General features: G+C 31.6%; 2 protein-coding genes across 2 annotated transcripts; both read right to left on the bottom strand.

Moving 5' to 3' along the window:
- Positions 1-655: 655 nt before the first annotated feature.
- On the bottom strand, positions 656-21,074 carry aux (cyclin-G-associated kinase). Its single transcript, XM_075290589.1, has 9 exons — positions 20,735-21,074; positions 12,928-13,164; positions 12,606-12,862; positions 8,235-8,460; positions 7,484-8,160; positions 6,077-7,423; positions 5,435-6,013; positions 5,210-5,371; positions 656-1,675 (listed from the first exon to the last, which is right to left on the bottom strand). Exons 1-9 carry the CDS (start codon positions 20,943-20,945, stop codon positions 1,568-1,570), a joined length of 3,804 nt encoding a protein of 1,267 aa, XP_075146704.1. The 5' UTR covers positions 20,946-21,074; the 3' UTR covers positions 656-1,567.
- LOC142221072 (uncharacterized) lies at positions 15,177-16,121 on the bottom strand. The gene is made up of 3 exons (XM_075290603.1): positions 15,843-16,121; positions 15,545-15,782; positions 15,177-15,483 (listed from the first exon to the last, which is right to left on the bottom strand). Exons 1-3 carry the CDS (start codon positions 15,898-15,900, stop codon positions 15,234-15,236), a joined length of 546 nt encoding a protein of 181 aa, XP_075146718.1. The 5' UTR covers positions 15,901-16,121; the 3' UTR covers positions 15,177-15,233.
- Positions 21,075-26,218: the final 5,144 nt, after the last annotated feature.

The raw sequence follows: 26,218 nt of genomic DNA, 5'->3' as shown, positions 1-26,218 counted from the left end.
AGATTGGCTCCGACGGAGCAGAAAATGATGAATAGGGTTCTTTGTGGTCACTGTTTTTGCAATAGCACATTAGCTAATCTAAATGTTTCAGATACAGACCAGTGTGAAGAGTGTGAATTAGAAGACATTGCGTCATCATATTATTAGAATATGATAATGCAAGGAGATCTTTTCGGTTAATGTACAATTTCTACTCGGTAGAAGATTTTATAAAATTTAATGGCTATGAAGGTCTGACAGTTCTTGTGGATATTTGCAAGGTTGCTAATATTGAATTGTGATTTTGTGATCAGTAAAGTCGAACGAAATGATGACTGCAGAAAGATTTAGTTGGAGTTAATCAACTGAATGAGAGGAGTTGGAATGAGTAAATATATTAAACAATTCGTTATGGCTTAATACTTCCACCAACAACTAAGGAAGTGGGCCAAGGAGTCTCTACTCTTAATTTCAAGGAAAAAAGACAGCATTTGAGACAAAGAGGTGTGCAATGTTCGGTCTTTGTCACAGAAATGATATTGAGATCGGGAGTACTTACATATTTTCCACATTAATGTCACTTCGACAGGTTGTTTTTGCTGTAACAATAAGCAATCAGAAATTCCTTCAGATTGATTGTTGTTTCGAATTGAAGAAAAAATATGTCATGGAGGGATGAATTTTAAACATTTACATTTTTAAATATATCTTTATTTAAATATATTATGATAATTTTTATACGTTCCATATATTTTCTTTTATAGCTAAATATAAGTGTATAATAACGTTTTCTTAAATATATATTTATATATACATTGACACAAAAATATTTATAGTTTTTTGTTTGCGTTTAGAGACAGAGTATCGAATTAGTGTGTTTAATTCTAATGCATTGAGGTGATTTCTTTCTATTTTAACATAAAGATATTTACACGAATTAAAAAAGTTGACAAATAACGTAGTCTTATGGGATAGAATATAATATTGAAAAAAAAGTTTCATTTATTTTTAATTTGGAATGAATCATTTCTGGAAAATTTTGTTTGATATTAAACGAATGTAGATTGTAAGATTTTTTTTTGTGGGTGTAAATAACTAAATAAATATTTATATTCAAAATTAACTACATTTTCAATAAAAACTTAGAACTATATATTTGTATTTTTGTAATTTCTTTGCGTAAATATTTAATACTTCTTCCTTTTTTGCTAAAAATTCAATGATTTCTTATTCGGAGAAAAAAAGGCAAAAATAAAAATGAACTAAAAAAGCAGCTATCTCCAAGATAAATATTTTCTATTAACTTATTTTCTTTTAGCAATAAATTACGATTTTTTAGAAATGGAAAATTAAGTAAATAAAGTCGTATTTCCTCTATACAAAATTTTAATTATACCTTAATGAAGTTTTCTATAAGTATTTTTGATTGTTTTTAGAATAGAAGAGCTTTAAGCAATGTAATAGCATAATATTTTTCTTCTTAAAACATGTTAAGAATATTCTGTTTTAGTAGGGAGGATCTTGAGCTCTAGGGCCATTCTGACAACATGTAAGAGAAAAAACAATGATAACATAAAATTGTATTTTACTAATTGAACATATTCTGTTGAGTGGCATCATTTTCAAAATCAGTCCAAGCGTTATTGAGTTCCATGAAAATCAATTTAGCAATCTCCTCGTTTTCTGTGCCATTGTGCTGAAAAATATTAATAATAAATATATTCTCAGAAAAAAAAAAATAAATAAAAATAACATTTATATACAATCCCTATAAAACTTCTGCTATTTGGGCAGCAGTATTAAGCAGAACAGCGGAGCTACTAAAGATGTCAAAAAGCCAGAAGCGCTACTGCAACTTAAAAAATATCTGGAATTCTGGTACGATTTCCTCAAAAGACAAAACTTCAATTTTATAAGCCCTTTCTTAAATCACTTTTACTATACGGATCACAGATCTGGTTACACATAAAATTTTTTTTCTGATTCAATCACGAAATTAATTGATCCAATTAATCTTTTAATTGAAATGTCTTCAATCACAGAAATGATAATAGCAATTAAAAAATTAATTGACAGTCAATTAAAAAATTAATTGAACCAATAAAAAAATTAATTCATACTATTAATTTGTGTGATTGACTTTTGTTTCAATTAAAAAATTTGTTGAAACAATTAAATTTTTAATTGAATATTTCTTAAAACTCAATTAAGATTTTAATTGGAAAAATTTTCGTGAAATTTTTTTCTGCATAGTAAATGAAAATATAAAAAAAAAATAAACTGCAAGTTTTCACCATGCAGTGCTTGAGCAACATTTTAAAAATTTGGTGTCCAAGGACAATCTCGAAAAAGGTATTTTGGAACTGGCGAAGCAAATACAAATGGATCGACCACACACTCCGTAAGCCTTTTGTCGATATATGCCATGAAACAAAGAAAAAAATAGCACCCTTGAAAAATTACTCCCTGCGCATTATAATCCACTCACAGAAAAAATTTTCACGAAATTTTTTTTCAATTAAAGGCCGGTACTCTGTTCGGTTTTCGCGTTGAAACTCCATACAAAATTAAAAAATGCGAAAAACTAGCGAAATTTTTCCATTTGTGGTACTTTGTTTTTTTCGAGTTGAAAAACTGACGTTTATAGCATGGCGCCATTTGCAATGTGAATTAAGAAATAGTTTATTTATTAAAACTATTTGTGTGGGTTTATAACACAAACACGGATTATATTTTTGCTCCGAAACTATACAAAGAATCAAAGGAGTAGCAGATCAATTGCCCAAGGAAAATAAAATGTTAATTTTGTAATAGCAAGCAGCAACCACCAACTTAATTCAATATCGCTCCCTGTAAAATAGCGCTCCATTTACCTAAATAAACACCGCTTTCTATGTGCGAAATAATGGTTTCTATAAACTTTTTTCGCAAGAATGAACATAGTACCGGCCTTAAAACTTTAATCGAGTTTTAACAAATATTCAATTAAAAATTTAATTTATTCAACAAATTTTTTAATTGAAACAAAAATCAATCACAAAATTTATAGTATCAATTAATTTTTTAATTGGATAAATTAATTTTTAATTGATTTTTAATTATTTTTTTAATTGATACTATCATTTCTGTGATTGAATCAATAATTTAATCAATTGGATCAATTAATTTCGTGATTGAATCAGAAAAATCGTCTCAAATCTAAACTAAGCTCCTTTGTCTCGGTTCTCTAGAGTACAACGCAAATGAGTGAATACAACTCAGATTATCATATGGTTCATAATTTCAAAAAAAAAAAAAACTCCTCACCACAAAAACACTGGGAAAGCGACCAGGCCATAGGTCAAAAGCAAGGAATGTGGGTATCATATTCATATTCATCTTTATTTAATCAAACCGAGCCCATGCGGACTATATGTTGATAGATAATACAAATGATTACAGGTATTTGCTTGAAATGATTAAACTAACTAATACATATTTTAAAAACATTAAGTGAAAAATACTATAATAAAACGAAATATATATGAAAATTATGAAAATAAAAACAAAGAAATGTGATGTTTAAAACTAATATCCTAAAACTAAAAAACCTAACGCACACTTTTATAAAAATAAATAAAATAATTATGAAAAAAATAAATGGTGATAAAATTATTGTCAGTGAGAAACATGACTAGTTCAAACGATTATTATGAAAATGCAAAATCAATCTATCTTTAAATGTATGAGAAGAAATTGAAAAATCCTTAGCAATAGCAGGCAAATGGTTCCATGGCCTTGTTATGCGAATTGCAAAAGATTTCTCAAAAATGTTGTGGCTGAAATGTTCCACACGGAGTTGTGAATTTCTTGTGGAGTGTAAAAAATTGAAGTTATGCAGAAGATAAGAAGGTTGTCTGCGTTTTATGACATTAAAAACGAAACAAAGACATTTTATTGATACAAAATCGTTAAAAGAACAACCCAAGAACTGCGAAGCAAAGTAGTCGTAGTCCCTCCTACATCGCTGGCCGTAAACAAAACGAAGAATACCATGAAAACACGAAATAAGTCTGTTAACGCAGGATCGATTAGCACCCGTATAGACCTCAATACCGTAAAGTATATGCGGCATGAGCAAGGAATGTGCCAACATATATTTAATCTGTGTAGGAAATATAACATTAAGGGAATATAACTTCTTAAGTACAAAATTCAATTTCGCACACACATGGGCGATATGTGAGCCAAATGTAAGACCGGTGTCAAGTTCGAAGTAATACAACTAGACGGAACGACAACACTATTCTGGACAACAATACAATTATTAGCACGTAAATTGTGAGATCCACCAAATACTATACATTTAGTCTTATCTACATTAATCCTAAGTTTATTGCAACAGGCCCATTCACAGATACGACCCATATCATCATCTAGATTGGAGACACAGGTATCCAGATCCTCCGTATCACTTGTACTTAGCAACTGAATATCGTCAGCATATATACAGTATGTCAAGAAAGTGTTTTGACAATAGGTTAAAAATTATGTTTTGTTTCAAAATTAAATATAATGAAATTTAAAAAAATATTTTATTATGTATTTTGCAAAGTATACATACGTACACAGCATTGCTGCAAAAAAATAAAATATTTAATATTTCAATAATTTCTGGAATTTGAAATATTTGGCAATGTCAAAAGACTTTCTTGACATAATGTAGCTAAGTTAACATGCCGAACGTAAAGATGTAGGTCATTCACATACAACGTAAATAGAATCGGTCCCAATATAGAGCCCTGGGGTACCCCGGCAAGTATCGTGTTGACACCCGAACATTGATCCCGATATGACACGAACTGCGAACGACCAGACAGAAACGAGGAAATTAGCTCGCATGATGACACTGACAAGTTGAATTCATGATTAAGTTTATAGCACAGGATGTTGTGATCTACAGAGTCAAAAGCTTTGCTCAGATCTAGAGCAGCCAGAATCCAACAACTAAGCTAATCCTTTCTCAACTAATTTTGTTCTTATATCTATTTTTCATTTATTATCGTACAAAGTGATACAAAAGGCAATAAATAGACCTAAAATCCTGCATCACACAAAATTGTTAAAATTATTTTGTGTTTAAATTTTTTTGTCGGTGGTATGTCTGTACTTAATAGTTTATACGTTAAGTGGAATCGCATCTACCGCTTTTGCGGCATATTGTTCATTTTGTTTTTTATTATATACATACCTTGTCAGGGTGGACAGCCAAACAAGCCTTGCGATAGCCTTTCTTTACATCCGATGGTGTTATCAATTGCGACATTTCACATTTAGTCCATTTTGCATCAGTCCACAGTACTGTATGCATTGAGCATAGTAAAGCACGAATATTATTCTTTTTACCATCGGTCTATAGAGAATATTTGTTAAGAGTTTTTCACTTGTTCATAAGAAGTGCAAGCTTATTTCTTACCCATTCCATAATCATAACCTTTTTGGGATCCATATCCTTAATGAGATCTTCTTTACGCATTTCATTGATTGAGCGAGGACCCTGATTAGCTTTACTGGTGAATTTGTATCCTTGTTCGCCAAGAATATCGGCAAAAATATCAGAGCTTTTGCCTTGCTGCTGTGATGAAGATGCAGCTGGCTGTTGTTTTGGTTGGTCAAAATGGGATCGACTGTAATCAGGACGTGTCGACGATGCAGACGGAGCAGATGTTGATGATTGCGTAGATTGTGGTGGTGGCTGCTGCGTTGCAGATCCATAAGAAGGCATACCATATGTGGGTGCATTATTTGGTGATCTCATGTGATTAGGGGAAGCGGTATTTGAGGTTTGTGAGGAAGGCGGCTGTGGCATACGCATGTGATTGGTATTATTTGCTGTCGCTGTATTTGTGTTATGTGTGGGGCTTGAGAATTGGGTGGAAAATGGACTTGTACCAATAGGAGTGTGGCCTGCCGACTTTCCTCCCAATGTTTGAGGAGTGAAGTTGATATTTAAACCTGAAGCTAAATTAGCAATATCAGCAAATGGATCTTTGGCCTGCAAAAGAAATTAAAGTATATGATGTGATCATGTTTGGTCATATATCAAAATGAAACATACCTGTTGCTGTGGTGATGGCTCTTTGCTAGCGTTCTGTGTTATAAATGTGGGTACATTGCCTGCAAAAGGCGGTACATTGGGAGCCGAAACACTTGTTGTTATTTTAGGTCCACTAAACGTTGTAGGCTGCGACGTTGGTGTTGGAGAAGTAAATGCATTGAAGTCCAAGTTAAAGGAGGAAGTAGTTTGAGAATTCAAAGGACCAAAAATATCATCTAAATCTGCTGCAGATTTTGGTTGAGAACTATTGGCCAAAATATCAGGAATGGGTGCCGTACCAATGCCCGAAGAATCATCATCGCCAAATGCTCCCAAAAGATCGAAACTGGCATCCGTAGAAGGCATAGCTGTGGCTTGAGGATCTATATGATGACTTGCAGAAGGTTGATTGAGATTCAGCAAATCTATGGGAGGAGTTGGTTCTGGTTGCGTGATATTAGATTCGTGCGATATCTCAGTTATATCGGGCATTATCAAGGGTGGTTCTTTTACGGGGGGTTCTGGCCTGGGTGGAGGCACTGATGACGCCTTCACCGGGGCATTTCTCGTAGGTTTCGCTACGAAATTATCAATCATTTCCTCATATTCTAATTGTGAGCTAAATAAATTGAACGAATTACGACCCGGTTTTGACAAAAGCCAAGGTGGATTACGTGTAGGTGGTGTTTCAGTGTCCATTACGGTCAGAGATAAAGATACGCTAAAGTTTGGCGATAAGCATTCGGCATCCGATGGCAAATCGTCCAAGTCTTGCGAAGCAAAATTGATCAAGGTTTCTTGTTCCGGTATAAAACCGGTGTTTAATTGAAATTGACATATTTTTATTCCCTGCGGTCTAACCATACCCTTACGAGCATGATATAGAACCACAACAAAATCACCACAAACTGTCAAATTTATGGGCAATGTTATCTTTCCCGGACCGGCCATGTACAGACGCATTTTTTCATAGTCTTGCATTGTTGACAGCAAAAGGCGTTCGTTGTTATAGACCTCCATATAAATGCGACATCCATCGCGCGTTTTAGACATACGAGGAACAGGTTGACAATTTAATGATATCAAATTGACATTTTTATAATGAGGCAGTAAAGGAGTGGGTCGCAATATATCTCCCAAATAGTACAAATATCGAAATTCAGATGGCCTCAGATTAATGGGATGTCTTTTAACGGCAAAAACTTGTACAGCATCCTCTGGCTCTAAAATTAGATCTGAATACATGAGCAGAGCACACACTAAGGTAGCAGCTGTACAACCACCAGAATCTCCCGTTTGAATTATAACTATAGATTTGGGATCAGCTGTAAGAAAGCCATACATATCTTCAGCAACAGAAAATAGTCCCTATATATACAAATAGAAAAGTTAATATCAGGACATCTTTATAGAAAAATGCATTTTTACCTCTAAATTAGGTGCCCTGGCCTGAGAACATCCATAAATACTGCCAGCCTCCACCGTACGCACGGGTGGAGCCAACCGTGGACAAGACCGTGGTCCAAAATTGTAAACACTAACTTTTTGGGGCGGAAACCGACTCTCAATGGAAAGACGCACATCTTCAATATTATTTGTTTTATAGGCCGATTCAAAGCCCTCAGAGGGACATGGCATAACCAAAACTCGTGATGTTATGTAGCTAATATCCAAATCAGCTCGGGCGATCGTTTGTTGCATAGTCTGCATAACTTTGGACGAAGTGTCTTTAAGATTTTTCAGAAAACTACCAGCGCCGCCACGTAGCGACGAAAGTAAACTGCCATTTGCTGAAGCGGAATTTGCCGATGAGGAACTTTGATGAGGAGATTGTGAAGACGCTGTGTTTTGAGAAGGTGATGTATTGGAAGCCGGACAAGGATCATCGTAAAATATTGAACTACCAACAGAGGAACGTTGTTGTTGAGCCACTGGAATATGTGGCAAGGAGGATGCATGATGTTCAGGTGTAGTTGTAACAACTGGTTTACCACGCAATTCCAAGGGACCTTTTAAACTCCAATTCATTGTTTCTGAAATGGCTGCCAATCGATCCAAGATAGTGGAAATATTAAAACGTTGAGCTGGATTGACGGTTAAACAACCTGTGTGAAAAAAGAAAACGAGTTGTGGCATTTTTTCAATTTATCATCTGAGAAATTTTGAACTTGATACATACCTTTGATTATGTCGTGAAAACAACTTAATCTCGAATCTGTAGGAATAATAAAGTTCCCATTAATAATACGAAGTTTTGCGGAATCTTCAAAAGGATGCTTTTGAAAACACAGCACATATAAAATGCAACCCAGAGACCAAACATCTACTTTCAAACCAACTTCATAGTTTGACCATGTGTCCAGCATTTCTGGGGCGCGATACATTGGTGTTGTAACACTGCTTAGCTGAAAATATAGAAAAATATTGAACCCATATTAAGAATTGTAAAGACCTAAAATATCTCTAAATGCCCTATACGAAAAATCTAAATTTTTATAGTTTCTCAAAATTAAGACTAAAAAATTCAGATCAGATAATAATGGTCTGGTCTAAAAATGGGGTCTACAATTAGAAATTATTGAGAGCAATTGAGAGCAATAATAGTGTACTGACACAAAAAAAAATTAAATATATTCAGAAATATAAGAATAAACGTAAATTCAGATCGCATTAACAGAAAAAATAGTTGCTAAATGCGTATATTAATTCCATTAATAATAATATGGGCATTTATATACATTTTTAATTGGTGGTTTATTTCTTCTTAGTAATGCAGGTAGCATATCGGCTGTATGGCTTTGAAAGGCCTATATGAAAGGAGCGACCCTTAATCTTCTATCAGCTAAACATAGAATCAATTCTGATTTTGTTAAAATTTTATTTCTAACGAAACTTTTGTCAATATTTTATTTTTATTATAATTTAGGCCGATAGCCTCTAGTTGATAGTGCCCGTATAAATAGCTTATTATAATTTGTAATTTTAATAAATTAAGTAATAAATAAATAAAATATTTCTATTATAAATATTTTTTTTAATTTTATTTCTATAGAAAATTTTGTCAAAATGTTATTCCTATAGGAAATTTTATCAACATTTTATTTTTATAGAAAATTTAGTCAACATTTTATTTCTATAGAAAATTTTGTCAACATTTTATTTCTATGGAAAATTTTGTCAAAATTTTATATCTATAGAAAATTTTGTCAAAATTTTATTTCTATAGAAAATCTTGTCAACATTTTATTTCATATAACTACAAAAGGCTGTGGAAAGATTCATTCGCCCGAATCGAAACATGTACAGTCCAGGCGTGTATAGATTTGTATCTGGCGTTCTCTTTTCAATGACTCTATTAATCATGTTCCTTAATCTAGATCTGTCCATAAAGCTCGATTAATAATTGTAAAATTAGATATAAATATTTTTTGTTTTAAATTTTATTTCTATAGAAAATTTTGTCAAAATTTTATTTCTATAGAAATTTTGTCAAAATGTTACTCCTATAGGAAATTTTGTCAAAATTTTATTTCTATAGAAAATTTTGCCAACATTTTATTTCTATAGAAAATTTTGTCAACATTTTATTTCTATGGAAAATTTTGTCAAAATTTTATTTCTATACAAAATTTTGTCAAAATGTTATTCCTATAGGAAATTTTGTCAACATTTTATTTCTATATAAAATTTTTGTCAAAATTGTATTTCTAAGAAATAAAATATTTCTATTACAAATATTTTTTTTTAATTTTATTTCTATTGAAAATTTTGTCAAAATTTTATTTCTATAGAAAATTTTGTCAAAATGTTATTCCTATAGGAAATTTTGTCAACATTTTATTTCTATGGAAAATTTTGTCAAAATTTTATATCTATAGAAAATTTTGTCAAAATTTTATTTCTATAGAAAATCTTGTCAAAATTTTATTTCATATAACTACAAAAGGCTGTGGAAAGATTCATTCGCCCGAATCGAAACATGTACAGTCCAGGCGTGTATAGATTTGTATCTGGCGTTCTCTTTTCAATGACTCTATTAATCATGTTCCTTAATCTAGATCTGTCCATAAAGCTCGATTAATAATTGTAAAATTAGATATAAATATTTTTTGTTTTAAATTTTATTTCTATAGAAAATTTTGTCAAAATTTTATTTCTATAGAAATTTTGTCAAAATGTTACTCCTATAGGAAATTTTGTCAAAATTTTATTTCTATAGAAAATTTTGCCAACATTTTATTTCTATAGAAAATTTTGTCAACATTTTATTTCTATGGAAAATTTTGTCAAAATTTTATTTCTATACAAAATTTTGTCAAAATGTTATTCCTATAGGAAATTTTGTCAAAATTTTATTTCTATATAAAATTTTTGTCAAAATTGTATTTCTAAGAAATAAAATATTTCTATTACAAATATTTTTTTTTTAATTTTATTTCTATTGAAAATTTTGTCAAAATTTTATTTCTATAGAAAATTTTGTCAAAATGTTATTCCTATAGGAAATTTTGTCAACATTTTATTTCTATAGAAAATTTTTTCAACATTTTATTTTTATAGAAAATTTAGTCAACATTTTATTTCTATAGAAAATTCTGTCCAAATTTTATTCCTATAGAAAATTTGGTCAAAATATTATTTCTATAGAAAACTTTGTTAAAATTTTATTTCTGTAGAAAATTTTGTCAAAATTTTATTTCTATAGAAAATTTTGTTAAAATTTTATTCCTATAGAAAATTTTGTCAAAATTTTATTTCTATAGAAAATTTTGCAAAATTTTATTTGTATAGAAAATTTTGTCAAAATGTTAAAACTTCATTTCTATAGAAAATTTTGTCAAAATTTTATTTCTAGAGAAAATTTTGCAAAATTTTATTTCTATAGAAAATTTTGTCAAAATTTTATTTCTATAGAAAATTTGTCAAAATGTTATTCTTATAAGAAATTTTGTCAAAATTTTATTTCTATAGAAAATTTTGCCAACATTTTATTTCTATAGAAAATTTTGTCAACATTTTATTTTTATAGAAAATTTAGTCAACATTTTATTTCTATAGAAAATTTTGTCAACATTTTATTTCTATGGAAACTTTTGTCAAAATTTTATTTCTATACAAAATTTTGTCAAAATGTTATTCCTATAGGAAATTTTGTCAAAATTTTATTTCTATATAAAAATTTTGTCAAAATTGTATTTCTAAGAAATAAAATATTTCTATTATAAATATTTTTTTTTTAATTTTATTTCTATAGAAAATTTTGTCAAAACTTTATTTCTATAGAAAATTTTGTTAAAATTTTATTTCTGTAGAAAATTTTGTAAAAATTTTATTTCTATAAAAAATTTTGTTAAAATTTTATTTCTGTAGAAAATTTTGTAAAAATTTTATTTCTATAGAAAATTTTGTTAAAATTTTATTTCTATAGAAAATTTTATTTTTATAGAAAATTTTGTCAAAATGTTAAAACTTCATTTTTATAGAATATTTTGTTAAAATTTTATTTCTGTAGAAAATTTTGTAAAAATTTTATTTCTATAAAAAATTTTGTTAAAATTTTATTTCTGTAGAAAATTTTGTAAAAATTTTATTTCTATAGAAAATTTTGTTAAAATTTTATTTCTATAGAAAATTTTATTTTTATAGAAAATTTTGTCAAAATGTTAAAACTTCATTTTTATAGAAAATTTTGTCAAAATTTTATTTCTATAGAAAATTTTGCAAAATTTTATTTTTATAGAAAATTTTGTCAAAATGTTATTTCTATAGAAATTTAGGCAAAATTTTGTCCACATGTAGAAATTTTCGTCAAAATTTTTTTTCTGTAGAAAATTTTGTAAAAATTTTATTTCTATACCAAATTTTGTAAAAATTTTTTTATATAGAAAATTTTGTAAAAATTTTATTTCTATAGAAAATTTTGTAAAAATTTTTTTTTCTACAGAAAATTTTGTAAAAATTTTAATTCTATAGAAAATTTTATGAGAATTTTATTTCTATAGGAAATTTTTCAAAATTTTATATATATAGAATTTTTTGTCAAAATTTTATTTCTATAGGAATATTTTTAAAAATTTGATATATATAGAAATTTTTGTCAAAATGTTATTTCTATAGATTTTTTTTTCAACATTTTATTTCTATAGAAATTTTTGTCAACATTTTATTTCTATAGAAACTTTGGTGAAAAAAAAATTATACAAAATTTTGTCAACATTTTATTTCTATAGAAAATTAGTGAAGTTCCTCTTAGTTGAAGAGGAATATTTAAAAAATACTACCAAAAAATCAAGAATTCTACCAATCTAACCATTTTTGGTAGAATTTTATCAACTGTGGCAACCGTGCATGAAAGACGAAAAGTTTGCTAGAAGGGAGTTCGATTTTGTTATACATTACGCAGAACTAGGTATCGGGCTGCCACTTTAACCTAAACTAACCTAGGTATTTCCTTTGCATGTATTTAAAATTTTTCTTGTGTTAACATTTTTAAAACTTTGCAAAATCTACTTTCGAATTCCAGAGAATGAGTTTCAATATATCAACCTACCTGATCCTCTAAAGTATTCCGCTGTTGAGCATTCCAATCTAATGTAGGGGTAAATATTTCACATGTCGCCGAACCAAAATCACATAATTTTAATTGTTTATCATCGCTCAGCAAGTAATTTTCTATTTTAATATCTCGATGTACGATGGGCGGTGACTGTGAATGCATATGAGCAACAGCTTTAACAGCTTGATAAAATATTCTTAAAATAAGTGAAGGATCCAGGGATGTACCTAAACAATCAATTAATGAACCACCTAAAAGAAAAAAACAACGAAAATTTAAATAACAATTACATAGATTCTATGCAAACCCGTATTACCTTTACATAACTCGGTTAAGAGCAAATATTCGGCTCTTTGTTGTGGTCCAGTCGTCTTATCAATAAATGTTGCGGAGACAAATCCCACAATATTTGGATGACCTGTTAGTTGTTTGTGTGTGTTAATTTCATTGATGATGGCCTGGCATGCCTTTTTGTCAGATCCTATGAGACGTTTGAGTGCATATTCTTTTTCTGATTGTATATCTTGGACAATGTAGACAAATGCAAATCCGCCTGAAATAGATCACAACAAAATATTTATACAATTGTAAATATTATTAGATTTGCTAATTTCACCAATGGTCATAGCATTTTTAAAATAAATAATTCATATTCTTAAAATAATCTGTATTACCATACTAGGGGCTAATCACTTATGAACGTGTTTTTGGTGTTTTAGTGGGACATCAGAATTTCCAAATATGTAGTTGGAAAATACTTTTAGTATAGTCCCAATTAAAAAACGACTTTTTGATAATTCCAAATGTAGTGAAAGTCTAGTTTCATCCACGAGCACGACTATAACTTAAAGTTGAAGCTAAATTACCGAAAGGCAATTTTCATAGCAAAACATTTAATGGCATTTTGAATGCAATATTTTCGAATTTTTTATACCCTCGACCATAGCTTATATTATTCCGTTTGTAACATATCTAAATATTGGTCTCAGACCCCATATCGAATATATATTCTGCGTCGTAGAGAAATTCTGTGTCGATCTTGCGATGCCCGTTCGTCTGTAGTGATAGGCCAACTTCCGAACGAAATAAGCTATCCACTTGAAACTTGGTACAAATAGTTATCGGATGGTATTGCAAATGAGCCATATTGTACCACTTTTACGTATAGTCCCCATATAAACCGCGGGTCGGTTTATATGGGCTTGCAGAGCCTTTAGTATATACCCTCTAACAACCATGCAAAAATTGGTCCATATTGGTTCATAATTATATATTTGATTTCCGAAGTCTCCTGGAAGTGCAAATTTATTCCCATCCGGCTGAAATTTGTACGTGGTGTTAATATGTGTACTCCAAAAGCCATGCTAAAATTGGTACCTATCGGACTATAATTTTACATATCCCCCCTTCAAACCGAGCAAAAATTGGTCCATATCGATCCATAATTATATATAAACCGATCTGTAGATTGATGTGAATTGCATCCTGTCAAAATTTCGAATTTATTGGACATTTCTATCAAAAGTTATGGTTAATATTGTACTTAGCCTATGTCTAAAGTTTTAAAAAAATGGCCAATCCAAAAAAGGCAAAAAGCTTTGTTCGGTCTAAAGTGGTGTAAGTCATTTTTAGCCATATCCTATTATCACTATTTTGAGTTCGTACATACTAAAAAAAATTATAAAAAATATGATTTTAAGACCGAAAGTAAGGGAATTTCTATCTTATACGGGTTTTGAGAAATTTCAAAAAACAAAACTTGTTTCTTGTTTCCTGTAAAATTCACTTTTTAGACTTAGCGCACTTTGGAATGTAGATATCGATATGGACTAATACACAATTTAAACATTAATTTTAAGATACCTTCACAGAAAAAATTTTCAAGAAAATTTTCCAATTAGTCTTAATTGAGTTTTAAAAAATATACAATTAAAAATTTAAAATTTTTTTAATTGAAACAAAAATTAATGGTATCAATTAATTTGTTGACTTTCAATTAATTTTTTGAGTGTTAAAAAATATTCAATTAAAAATTTAATTGATTCAACAAATTTTTTAAATGAAACAAAAATTAGTAGTACAATAAATTTTTTAATTGACTTTCAATTAATTTTTAATTGGTACTATCATTTCTGTGATTGAAGACATTACAATTAAAAATTAATTGGATCAATTAATTTCGTGATTGAAGACAAAAATTTTTTTTGTGTGTTAACATCAAGTTTTAAGATACCTTAACATCCCGCCCTCGTTGCAGTCGGGTCTACGGCCCGGGGCGGACACAGAGTTTTCAACCCTTTCCAAGGACTGCAAACCCCCATTTGGAGTATGCTTATTTCCCGAAAAACTCGAAAATACCAACTCCAAAGGGCTACAACAACAACAACATACCTTAACATCGGTGTCACAACCCAAGTAATTCGATTGTGGATGACAGTCTTTAGAATTTTCAACGCAATGCGTAATGTGGGGTACAAAAGATTTTGCCTGGCCGAACGTAAAATTCATGCGATATCAAAGCTTTTGGATTTTGGATACCCCACAATGGTATAAATTAGTAACAACTTAAATTTATAAAAAGTTTTATTCTTCGAAAAATATATAATAATACTTCATTATATTCTAATCATTATTACAAAATATGCAAATATAATTGCTCGCAGGTATTTCTTCCAATTTAAGACACTTAATATGGTACCACTCCTTAATACAGTCTGCGGATTTACACTGAATCATCAAAGAATCTTTATTTTCTTCGCAAAAGCACCATTTAAAAGGCTGATAGCCGGTGTTGTCTGATTCCCCTTTATCCTCTTTAGAAGAAGAAAAATCCATATAGTCAGTTGATGTATCAGTGGACTTGTTAGATGTGCTACATTATATATATCAATAAATACATGAATTTAGAAATAATAATAAAAAAGGCAACTTACCAACTGCTGTTTTTTGGTTTTATGCTGTCTATGATAGAATGATGGATCTTCCATCGACGCCAAATTATTTCTGAAGGTATCTTGATATTTACTACACTTTTCGCCAATTCCTGCTCCACATCAGCCATGGCTATATCATATGCTGTGTGCTTTGTCAAAGGCTCTCCGAAAAGAATACGGCGACTTTTGGCACAAGAAAATAAAGCTTTTGTAAAAAAGGTTGATGAAACCAAGCCATCTGTTAGACAAAATGAGTATTGATTAAATTTAAAATAGTTTTAATTATAAAAACACTTACCTAGGAAATCATAAATTTCATTTTCGGTTATATCTTCTATTTTGATGTTTAGTTCCATTTTTGTTTTTTGTTTTAAATACTTTTGTTTCACTTGATAATTACTCTAACGATCAACCGTAAGTTACACCACCATTTTGAAAAGATTGACACACGCCTACTAACAACACAACAATACCGTTATTACTCGATAACTGATAATAGAAAATTCAATTCAGAAATGTAGATAAATCGGTATATGCGTATTCGTAATAGCCCCATCTATATGTGAGTAATAGAGTTATACACTAATACAAAAACTAAAGAGGTATTATCTTCCGTGGAAATTCCCAATAAAAAGTATTTATTGGGACATTTTATCAAAATTTTGCTATTTAGTCTTTTTCTTAGAAAATTATGTTGAAAAAAAAGTACATTAAGCCAGATCTAGAGGGAAAAATGGACAACGCCGCCATTCACAAAAAAAAGCTTTTTTGAGTATTTTGCTATTAGTCTTTTTCTTAGAAAATTTTGTCGAAAAAAACTACATGAAGCCAGATCTTGAGGGAAAAATGGACAACGCCACTATTCACAAAAAAACGTTTTTGAGCATGCAGTTAAATGTGGAAGCTCCAACACAACATCGGTTGAACCACACATTTCAAATCATGTTTAAAATTTTTATTCAATAATAATTTTTCATTTTTGGGTGAAGAGAAATTCCTTGTATTTCAATATTTTTATTTTCCATTTTTTGTTGTACAAGCCGCGTTTCCCCATCACAAAATCCGTTACACCACAAATGTGTAAGTAAATCATAGCTTAAAACTTATATGCGATAATTTGTATTTTAATTGTTGTCTGTAATTTTTTTTTTGTGTGCAGCTCCCCCGAACTGCCTCCAAAAGCTCCGGAAGAAGAGCATTCTACTCATAAAAAAAAGTAGGACGTGCATCTGCCACTTCAAGCTCTTCCTCGTGACCAAAAATGTGTAAGTAAATCATGGTTTAAATTTATACCTGTATTTCAAAAATGTCTATTACTTTTTTTGGGTGTAGCGCCAGCAAATCGTCATAATGATAAGGCCGTTTCGAACTTCCGAGGGGTTACGAAACGGAAAACAAACCACTGAGAGAAGAGGTGGTACAAAATGACCCTTGCGAATGGAATAGTGCGTGTGTGATATATGTATTTTTTAGGACTTGTCACTCTTTTTCTATAGATTTGGTATGGAAGCATAAATTATGGCTCCGGGGCAGACCTATACTAAAAGGCTGTGGAAAAGTTCATTCGCCCGAACTGAAACATGTACAGTCTAGGCGTGTATAGATTTGTATCTCGCCTTTTCTTTTCAATGGTTCTATTGATCAAATTCCTTGATCTACTTTGTCCGTAAAGCTCGAAGAATAATTAATTGTACAATTAAAAAAATAAAAATTAGATTTATGTCTTAATGTCGTTTGGATGCTAATGTTAAATTGTCCAAAATTCGACTTTTGCAAATTTTGAAAAAATCAACTAAGTATAAAACAGCTCACTAAAATGCCAGTAAAAAATAAATAAAACTATACAAAAATATTTGTTGCAATTTTGTATCATTCATGAGAAATGTTTTTAATGGTATGGAAATTTATTTTCAGTGACGTTTTTTCAATGGTTCGTACTTTTCCGGCGGAAAATGGCCACTGCAAAACATTTTTTTTTAATTTGCCCTTTTTGCATCGATATTATATTTTATTTATTTATTTAATTAATTTATTATCATATGAAACCAAGCCTTACAAAGGCCTTATACAGTTACTTAAACCAACATTTTAAAAACTACTCAAACAATTCTCTTAATTCTATCACATATCCAACTATACACGATTGTTCGTCATCTCAATACCTTTGATTTAAGTACCAACAACGATATAATCGGACATTTCAAACTCGAGATATAATTTATTTTGTGAAAAAAGATCGAAAAACTAGAAATAACGGGATATCTCAATTTTTTTAACCTCCATTTTCGAATTTAGCAGATAAAAATTCATAAAAAAATTATTTTATAAACTGTGTTATTAACATATTTGAACAATTTGCTGTTCCCTTGAAGGTCACCTGATGAATTAAGACTACCTAAAGGCATATTTAGTAAGAAAGTTTACTGCTATTAGGGGATTACCATTTTTTTCATTTAAGCAGAACTTTAATTGTCGGTATATGCTTAATGTCATAGGCGTAGCTAAAGGGGTTTCATGGGTTTGTCATCTCCTCCTACCAAATACCATGCAGTATTTCTTCAAACTATGATTATATATCATTGAATTAAATATTCTGGTTTCTTCCCATCTACAAGAATTTATTTTTTCTCTTTTTGAGGTATCTTCACAATGAGCGCACATTGTACCCCTTTTACCCCTTATGAGAATGTTGCTAATTGTGACAAATAAAAATTCAAAATAGAATTATTTTATACCAAAAATTTTGAAATATTAAATTTATTTTAAATTTATGACAGAAAAGTATCGAAATAAATGGTCCAATTATTCTTGCGAACCGTAATACATTTCCTCATATTTCGAAGCATACATAGATACATTTCCAAATTTTCTCCACTTTAAATCTCCGTCTTGTTGGACACATTGTACAACAATTGGAAAATTTAAATCAATTTGACTGACAATCAAAGACGACTGACATTTTTGGTTTTGTAATACTAAAACTACCTTACTGGGCTACCTTATAAATAAAGGGTGATTCTTTTGAGGTTAGGATTTTCATGCATTAGTATTTGACAGATCACGTGGGATTTCAGACATGGTGTCAAAGAGAAAGATGCTCAGTATGCTTTGACATTTCATCATGAATAGACTTACTAACGAGCAACGCTTGCAAATCATTGAATTTTATTACCAAAATCAGTGGCAGAAAATCCGCTTTTTTATCGACAAATTTTGTTCAGCGATGGGGCTCATTTCTGGTTGAATGGCTACGTAAATAAGCAAAATTGCCGCATTTGGAGTGAAGAGCAACCAGAAGCCGTTCAAGAACTGCCCATGCATCCCGAAAAATGCACTGTTTGGTGTGGTTTGTACGCTGGTGGAATCATTGGACCGTATTTTTTCAAAGATGCTGTTGGACGCAACGTTACGGTGAATGGCGATCGCTATCGTTCGATGCTAACAAACTTTTTGTTGCCAAAAATGGAAGAACTGAACTTGGTTGACATGTGGTTTCAACAAGATGGCGCTACATGCCACACAGCTCGCGATTCTATGGCCATTTTGAGGGAAAACTTCGGAGAACAATTCATCTCAAGAAATGGACCGGTAAGTTGGCCACCAAGATCATGCGATTTGACGCCTTTAGACTATTTTTTGTGGGGCTACGTCAAGTCTAAAGTCTACAGAAATAAGCCAGCAACTATTCCAGCTTTGGAAGACAACATTTCTGAAGAAATTCGGGCTATTCCGGCCGAAATGCTCGAAAAAGTTGCCCAAAATTGGACTTTCCGAATGGACCACCTAAGACGCAGCCGCGGTCAACATTTAAATGAAATTATCTTCAAAAAGTAAATGTCATGGACCAATCTAACGTTTCAAATAAAGAACCGATGAGATTTTGCAAATTTTATGCGTTTTTTTTTTAAAAAAAGTTATCAAGCTCTTAACAAATCACCCTTTATTTGTACCGTGACTATCTTCAATAAAGTGTCATATGAGTTGGTAGGCATGGCATACATGTTTTTGTAGTACTGTTGGAAAGGTCGTTCTCGAACGTAATACAAATTTGAGATGACAAGAGAGTTGAGTTGATCTCGAAAAAGAATTTAAAATATTTTTTTATTAATAATAGGGCGCAAATCGTGGTTTTGAATTATAAGCGTGTTTGGAAAAATCCGACATCTCTTCTTAGTTGTCATACATTTCTAGATTGATTGACATGATAATCAATTGCCATTGGATCACTTTTTTAGCTTTCTTAAAATGAGTATCGAATTGTAATACTCTCAACTTTTTTGTTAATAAAGAATATTTTTGAATTAAAACTCTAACATAGCGTGAATGGATAACAGTACAATATCATTTAATTCAAAGTAATAACTAGAAGTGACATCAGTAGAGGCAGATAAGTTATAACCTAGTGCCCTGATAGTAGACTGTTTTCAATATATGTATCAGGGGATATAGGAAAATCTAAGATTGATTAGATGAAAACAAAATGTCTTTATGAAACTTCAATGCAACTGAATCTAATTGCAACGAAATCTATCTCATTGGAATAATGATATATGATATATTCTTATTAGAAATGTTTATGAATGATTTTCCAAATAGAATTTATGAGGGCTTGAAAAGCACTCATGAGTCATTCGTCCAAAGCAAGACAAAGAATTTCCCCAAAAACAATTATCACTGTCTTTCCAAAGCAATATGATAACGGGGAAGCAGTCTTTATAACCATTTTATTTGATCGTTCATAAACTATAGTTGCTTGAATTTTTCCATAATTGTTTTTTTTTTCTTTTGCATATGCCATCGTCAATGATTTTCCTTATCTACAACAACTTTATCGTAAAAAAAAACAGGCAGCAGTGTTTTCAACTTTGTTGTTGGGGTCAAACCAAAAACAAAAAACAACACAAAAACTCGTTCAAGGTTAAAGACGACATCCCCACTAGTACGAGGCGAAGGGGCTTATAACTAAATTGTCAATCCATCTTGGAAACAAAGAAAACCCATCACGGAAGTTTCTGTAATTTTACAAAATAACTCGTCAAAAACTTTGGTTGTTGTACGCCCTCAAAATAAGTTTATACGGACGGAATTTTAGTACACAAACCACAAATAGCATATTGATTTTTCGCTTAAATACGTAGTATTGTTCGATCACTGGGACCTATAGAACGCCCCCTGTGAACTATAACTAACCTTCCGCAATAACTCTTTTCACACGCAATTTCCTTCCATTGATGTCGACAATTTGGCCACAAAACTCATTTTCCTGCTGGGACGATGATGATGAACTTCTGTATGTGTTGACATTTGTAGACGATGATCCACTATTAGGCTGTGATGAGGAAGAAGTTGTTGTTGCTGGGTTATTGAAATAACCCATAGCCGATTTGAAGAATTCACTCATTTCTTTATTTGTATAATCAACTTTTGCCACACACGTTAGTATTTCTTTTTTTTCTCTCGTTTTGAGACAAAATTTCCTATATTTTCCCGAATCAGTGGTGCAGAACGATGAGCATTTTTTGACTGAATGTCTAAATCGGTTCGATTAGAGGAATCGATTATTCGATTCCCGATGTTCATAATACGATAACGTTTCAATTTCAATTCAATTCTTCTTTATTGAGTCTTCTTCTTTTTGTGGTACAATGGATAATGAGCGAATGTACATTTGTTATACTTAGAACTATTGTTGTCTTATTCTAATACACGATGGTCATGTTCATTAGCTACATGCTTGCAATGACTACTTGTAAACGTATAGAGAAAATACGTAGCAAAACAAAAGAGGAAATAGACTTGCTCGCGGCCTATACCGATTGCTGGTAATGCAAGGGGTGATTACCAATAATAAGAAATAAATAAATAATTAAATATAACAAAACATTTAAAACGAAATAACAAGTTGGCTGTTAAAACAGTGGCTAACAGTGTAGATTATTGCAAGGGATATCACAGTGGTATTAGTATATAGATATAAATAAATCGAATGCTCAAGTGAGCTATACTGGTTTATAGTATATGATAAATTGTATACAAGTTATAAAAAATCACATATTAGGTTGCAAGTGTAGATGGCTTGCTGAGGTTATCAGGTACATGTTATATGTAGTCAGGTAAGTGTAGAAGGTGTGTATTTGAATCAAGAATTTATCCTCTGTGTGTTCTAGGAATCTTCTTGTAAAATGGTTCTGTAATGGGATGGCCTGGATCGCTGTTGATGTTTTCATTAATTATGGCCACTGATGATAAGTAGGACGAACCAGACCAGTGTGAGTTCTCCTCCAAGTTATAAATCTCTTTTAAAAGGTCATTTTCATGATTGGCGAGTTTCTGCGCGAATGACATATGGAGGTTGAACGCATATTCGCTGAAGGGTTTAACTTCAGACATGTCGTAGATGGAGTTGTTGGAAAATTTTTTGTTCCGTGAGGCATAATGTTTATTAATGCATCTCCGCAGAATTTTGCGTTCAAAGATTTCCAATTGCTTGAACACTATCGGCGAGATGGTGAACCAAATTGGGAATCCGTATGTAAGCAGCGGCCTGATCGCTACTTTATACAAAAGTAGCTTGGTTTTCTGCGGTAAGTGTCTGTTATTCATTATGTATGAAAAAGACCCTAAGACGCGTTTTGCCTTTTGCAGGGTGTTCCGGGCATGTTCATTGAATTTAAGTAAATTATTGAAGTTGACCCCAAGGTATTTAATAGACTCCATAATTGGGATTGCAGTTCCGTCCAATGAGAGTTGTAGAGTTTTGCTTTGCGGTACAACTGATCTGTGACATTTCCCCGAGGCATTCCTTATGCAAATGGCTTGGGATTTCGCTGCATTTATTTTGATGCCCCATGTTTGGTAATATTCATTTATGAGACGCAGGTGAGAGTCAGCTTTTCGTAATGCGTCAATAGGAGACAAGCTGTGTGCGTAGATCAAACAATCATCAGCATATAGAATGGCCTGTGAGTCTGATGTACGATAACGTTGTCAATTGCAAATAGGCACTTTATAATTGACATTTAAATATTTCATGCATGCAATACAACAATAACAGCTGATGCAGGGTTGCCGAAATATAAAAAGGCCAGAGTATTTATGGAAGTGGGGTCGCCAGCTCAAAACAGGAAATTCTGTTGTACATGAAAAATGTTTTTGTTATTTTATATATAATTTTATTAAAAATTGCCTCAATAATGAAATAATAAATCAATAAACAAAAACATATCAAATAAATTAAGGAAATAACTTATGTTTTGAAACAGTTTTCTATTAGAATTATTAGCAACCGTCGAGATTATTGGAACTAAATATAAAGGATTGAGGTTGAGGCAGTATATTTGGAAAATTGAATTACCCTGCCAAAATTTGATTTTGATGGCAAGTTTTAAAATCCACACCACGTCGAAAACAGTCATTTACTCCCTGCCAGCATTTCAAAGTTCCATTTCATCATCATCGCTACCACAGACTCGTAAGTGACACTGCAACAATCGCCAACTGTGATAGTATTTTGCCATCACTATTGTTACAAGAGCCATTTTATATTTTGTAAAACACCAAGCACAACTAGCTTCTTATAATTTATTTAAATAAAACGATAAAGAAGTGCTGAAAACAAATTTTTTTCGCTTAAAATTGTGAAAGGTATATTGGTGAACAATTTTTGACATTCCAAATGGAATAAAGTAAAAGTTTTTCAAATATTTTTCCAGACACGCTGCCTCCATTGGGAATAAAAGCACTGGCTGATAGACGCTACAACATGCAAATTGCAACTTGTAACTCAACTCCAATCTTTTATTGATGTATAAAAATATGTTAAATGTGATGTGATAGTCGTATAAATGTTATATTTATGAGAATTTATTTTAAACATCTAAACAATCGTGTTTTACTTGACCACAATGATTCTTTTACAACTATCTTAAAATGCACTTTCTCTGATTGCTTTAAGGGGCTCTTATTGGCGTCCTTATAAATGTATCCAGAAGGGTACCTAATAATTGCACTCATGCGATACTTTTTTGTAGTAACTTGGCGTGGTACAATATCTCAATAGTGACGCCGCTTTTCCGAGGAGTTTTGGATATCGTATACGACTGTGATGCTGATATACAAGCGTCCGACAACCAGTGTGTTTATTCTTGATTAAGGCAACATCTATGGAAAAATATCCACAAAATTATCAAATTTATTCCTTGAATGAGGTAGCATGTTTGGTAAAATATTAATGGTGCTAAAGTCGAAGTTTGAAATGATGGCAGGGATAACACTGATGTGGCAGCTGCGGACCGATTAGTGCTTTCATCTGGTCAACCCATGGCTGCGGGATTGTACTCCGATGTTATTTTTAAACATTGTCAGATTTTTGATTCACTTTGCCAGAAATTTTTAAAGCAGTTAATATTATTTTACATATTATTATTACAATTTTATAAGGAGCTTATTGGAAATGAACGATTGAGGAATTGATTGATTATGAAGCTATTGATAAGAAAGCGCCAGATACTAAGCCACAAGCCTGACTAGATATATGTTTTATGTTAGCTCTCTTTGCTGAAAATTTGGCGTTTGAAGGCATAATTTTAGAACACACTAATACAAATCGAACCTTGTGAATGCAAGGTATGTCCGCCTTGCATGCACAAGGTTCGACTTTCAACGGTGGATTATCCCACCTCAGTAAAGCTGGTGAAATTTCTGAGGGTTTCACTGCAATGTGGAACGCCGTTCGGACTCGGCAATAAAAAGGAGGTCCCTTGTCATTGAGCTTAACATGGAATTGGACAGCACTTAGTGATAAGAGAGAAGTTCACCAATGTGGTATCACAATGGACTGAATAGTCTAAGTGAGCCTGATACATCGGGCTGCCATCTAACCTAACCTGACCTAATAGAGGTAATACCTATTTCACATTAAATAGATATCAACTTTCATTTGCCTTATAAATAAGGGATTTCGAATCCATTTTTAATATATTTAGAGCCTGATGTGTATGAGGTAATATGTAGATCAAGGATAACTGAATGTTACATTCATATTTTTTGCTCAATTGCTACGTGTAGTAAGGTCTCATTTTGGCTATTATTGTGCTATGACAAAATTCACGCTTGCGTTTATTGGGAGAGAACTGACAAAATCTGCTTTACAGCCTGTTTCTGTATGTCGAACGAGCTCTATCGATCGTCTAAAATCAGTGCTGCCGCTAGTGAAAAATTGAGTGAAGTAGATTTTGGGAAAAAGTGGAGTAGATTGAATAAAATTGAAGTAGTCCGTCTGTTGAAATCACGCTAACTTCTGAACGAAAGAAGCTATCGACTTGAAACTTGGCACAAGTAGTTGTTATTGATGTAGGTCGGATTGTATTGCAAATGGGTCCATATATTGTGCACATTATAAAGCGGACCTTAGACGGTCGGATAAACACTCCGACAGAGGTTCGTCTATTTGTTGTGTGTTCGTTCAAGTTTTGCCCTTACACTGCACGAACAAATGTGATGACAACATGAAAAAATAAGAAGAAGCATAAACAAACAATGAAGTTGTACGAAGATTTATGGGTGAAACCATTTATTACTGAAAAAATGGAAAAAAATAATAAAAAAAATCCTGGTATATGTGTCAAAATAATGATTCCTGAAGTAATCCACATTTAATATATTACAAATTACTTGATGAATTTAAAATACTTGTCGCTTGGTTTCCCATTGATTGGAAGTGGAATATTTCCACGTTTTTGCCACAATACTGGTTTAGATTTATGATTTAGATTTAATTTTCAACCAGAATTGGCGATCCATCATTAATTTCATTGCAAAAATGCCTGTTTTTAATGTAAAAATAAATTTGTCTTAGATAATGTTTGTCGAACATCCCCTTACACTCAATGATTTGTACCACCCAACCAGAAAAAATCAAAGTTGTTTTGATTTTATGCCAACACGTCCCCGCGACAGCCGAACACGACCTTATACAATCGGATTTGTCGCCGCAACGTGTTGTGTCGCAGGGTTTATCCGACCGTATAAGGTGCCCTTAAGTTTCTTAACAAACACCGACATTCCGTCCGGAATAACTGATAGTCTGTAAAGCGCATCAGTCGATCGATAAGGTGGAATTACATACCATGCGGTCATGCGTGCGTACGTTGTATTCGAATGCGTTGACGAATGCGATTCTTCAATTGAGTTACACATCATGCGTCGGAGCACCAAAGAATTTGCTGATTACATTCCTTGCCTCTGAGCTTTTTGTTATGTTTTTGTATTCCACGCACTTTTGATAGCATAGGACTTTATGTATTTTAACTTCAATCAATAATTTCTTGTCCATATTTTAGATTGTTTTTCCTTTCTTGATTTGTTTACATGTTGTCAACCCACCCGACGCATTGTAAAGTTAAAAGTTCGTCAACTTTATGCGTCATATGTATACGTTACTTTTGTCGTGTAACTCAAATAATTGTAGTTCCAACATTTTAACTTTTTTTGACAATAGCATATAACGTACGCACGCATGACCGCATGGTATGTAATTCCACCTATAGAGCTCGTTCGACGTACAGAAACAGGCTGTTACTTTTTATTTCAATTTGCAACTTTTATATCAATTGATATACTGACATTTGGCAACTCTTTTAACAAAATATTGGGTATTTTATGCCGCCTATCAAA

This window comes from Haematobia irritans, chromosome 1 (genome assembly GCF_050003625.1).
Source record: "Haematobia irritans isolate KBUSLIRL chromosome 1, ASM5000362v1, whole genome shotgun sequence".
Taxonomy (NCBI): Eukaryota; Metazoa; Arthropoda; class Insecta; order Diptera; family Muscidae; genus Haematobia; species Haematobia irritans.
Note: the sequence above shows the minus strand (reverse complement) of the source record. Positions and strands in the feature narration are given on the sequence as shown.

Bases quoted from the DNA above. Each gene is read 5' to 3' on its own strand.
- LOC142221072 (XM_075290603.1), bottom strand. From the start codon at position 15,900: ATGGAACTAAACATCAAAATAGAAGATATAACCGAAAATGAAATTTAT. The intron at 15,783-15,842 runs GTAAGTGTTTTT...TTTGTCTAACAG, and splicing joins TGAAATTTATGATTTCCTAG to ATGGCTTGGTTTCATCAACC. The intron at 15,484-15,544 runs GTAAGTTGCCTT...TATATAATGTAG, and splicing joins AAACCAAAAAACAGCAGTTG to CACATCTAACAAGTCCACTG.
- aux (XM_075290589.1), bottom strand. From the start codon at position 20,945: ATGAGTGAATTCTTCAAATCGGCTATGGGTTATTTCAATAACCCAGCA. The intron at 8,461-12,605 runs GTAGGTTGATAT...CTATATTTTCAG, and splicing joins GGAATACTTTAGAGGATCAG to CTAAGCAGTGTTACAACACC. The intron at 8,161-8,234 runs GTATGTATCAAG...TTTTTCACACAG, and splicing joins TTTTCACGACATAATCAAAG to GTTGTTTAACCGTCAATCCA.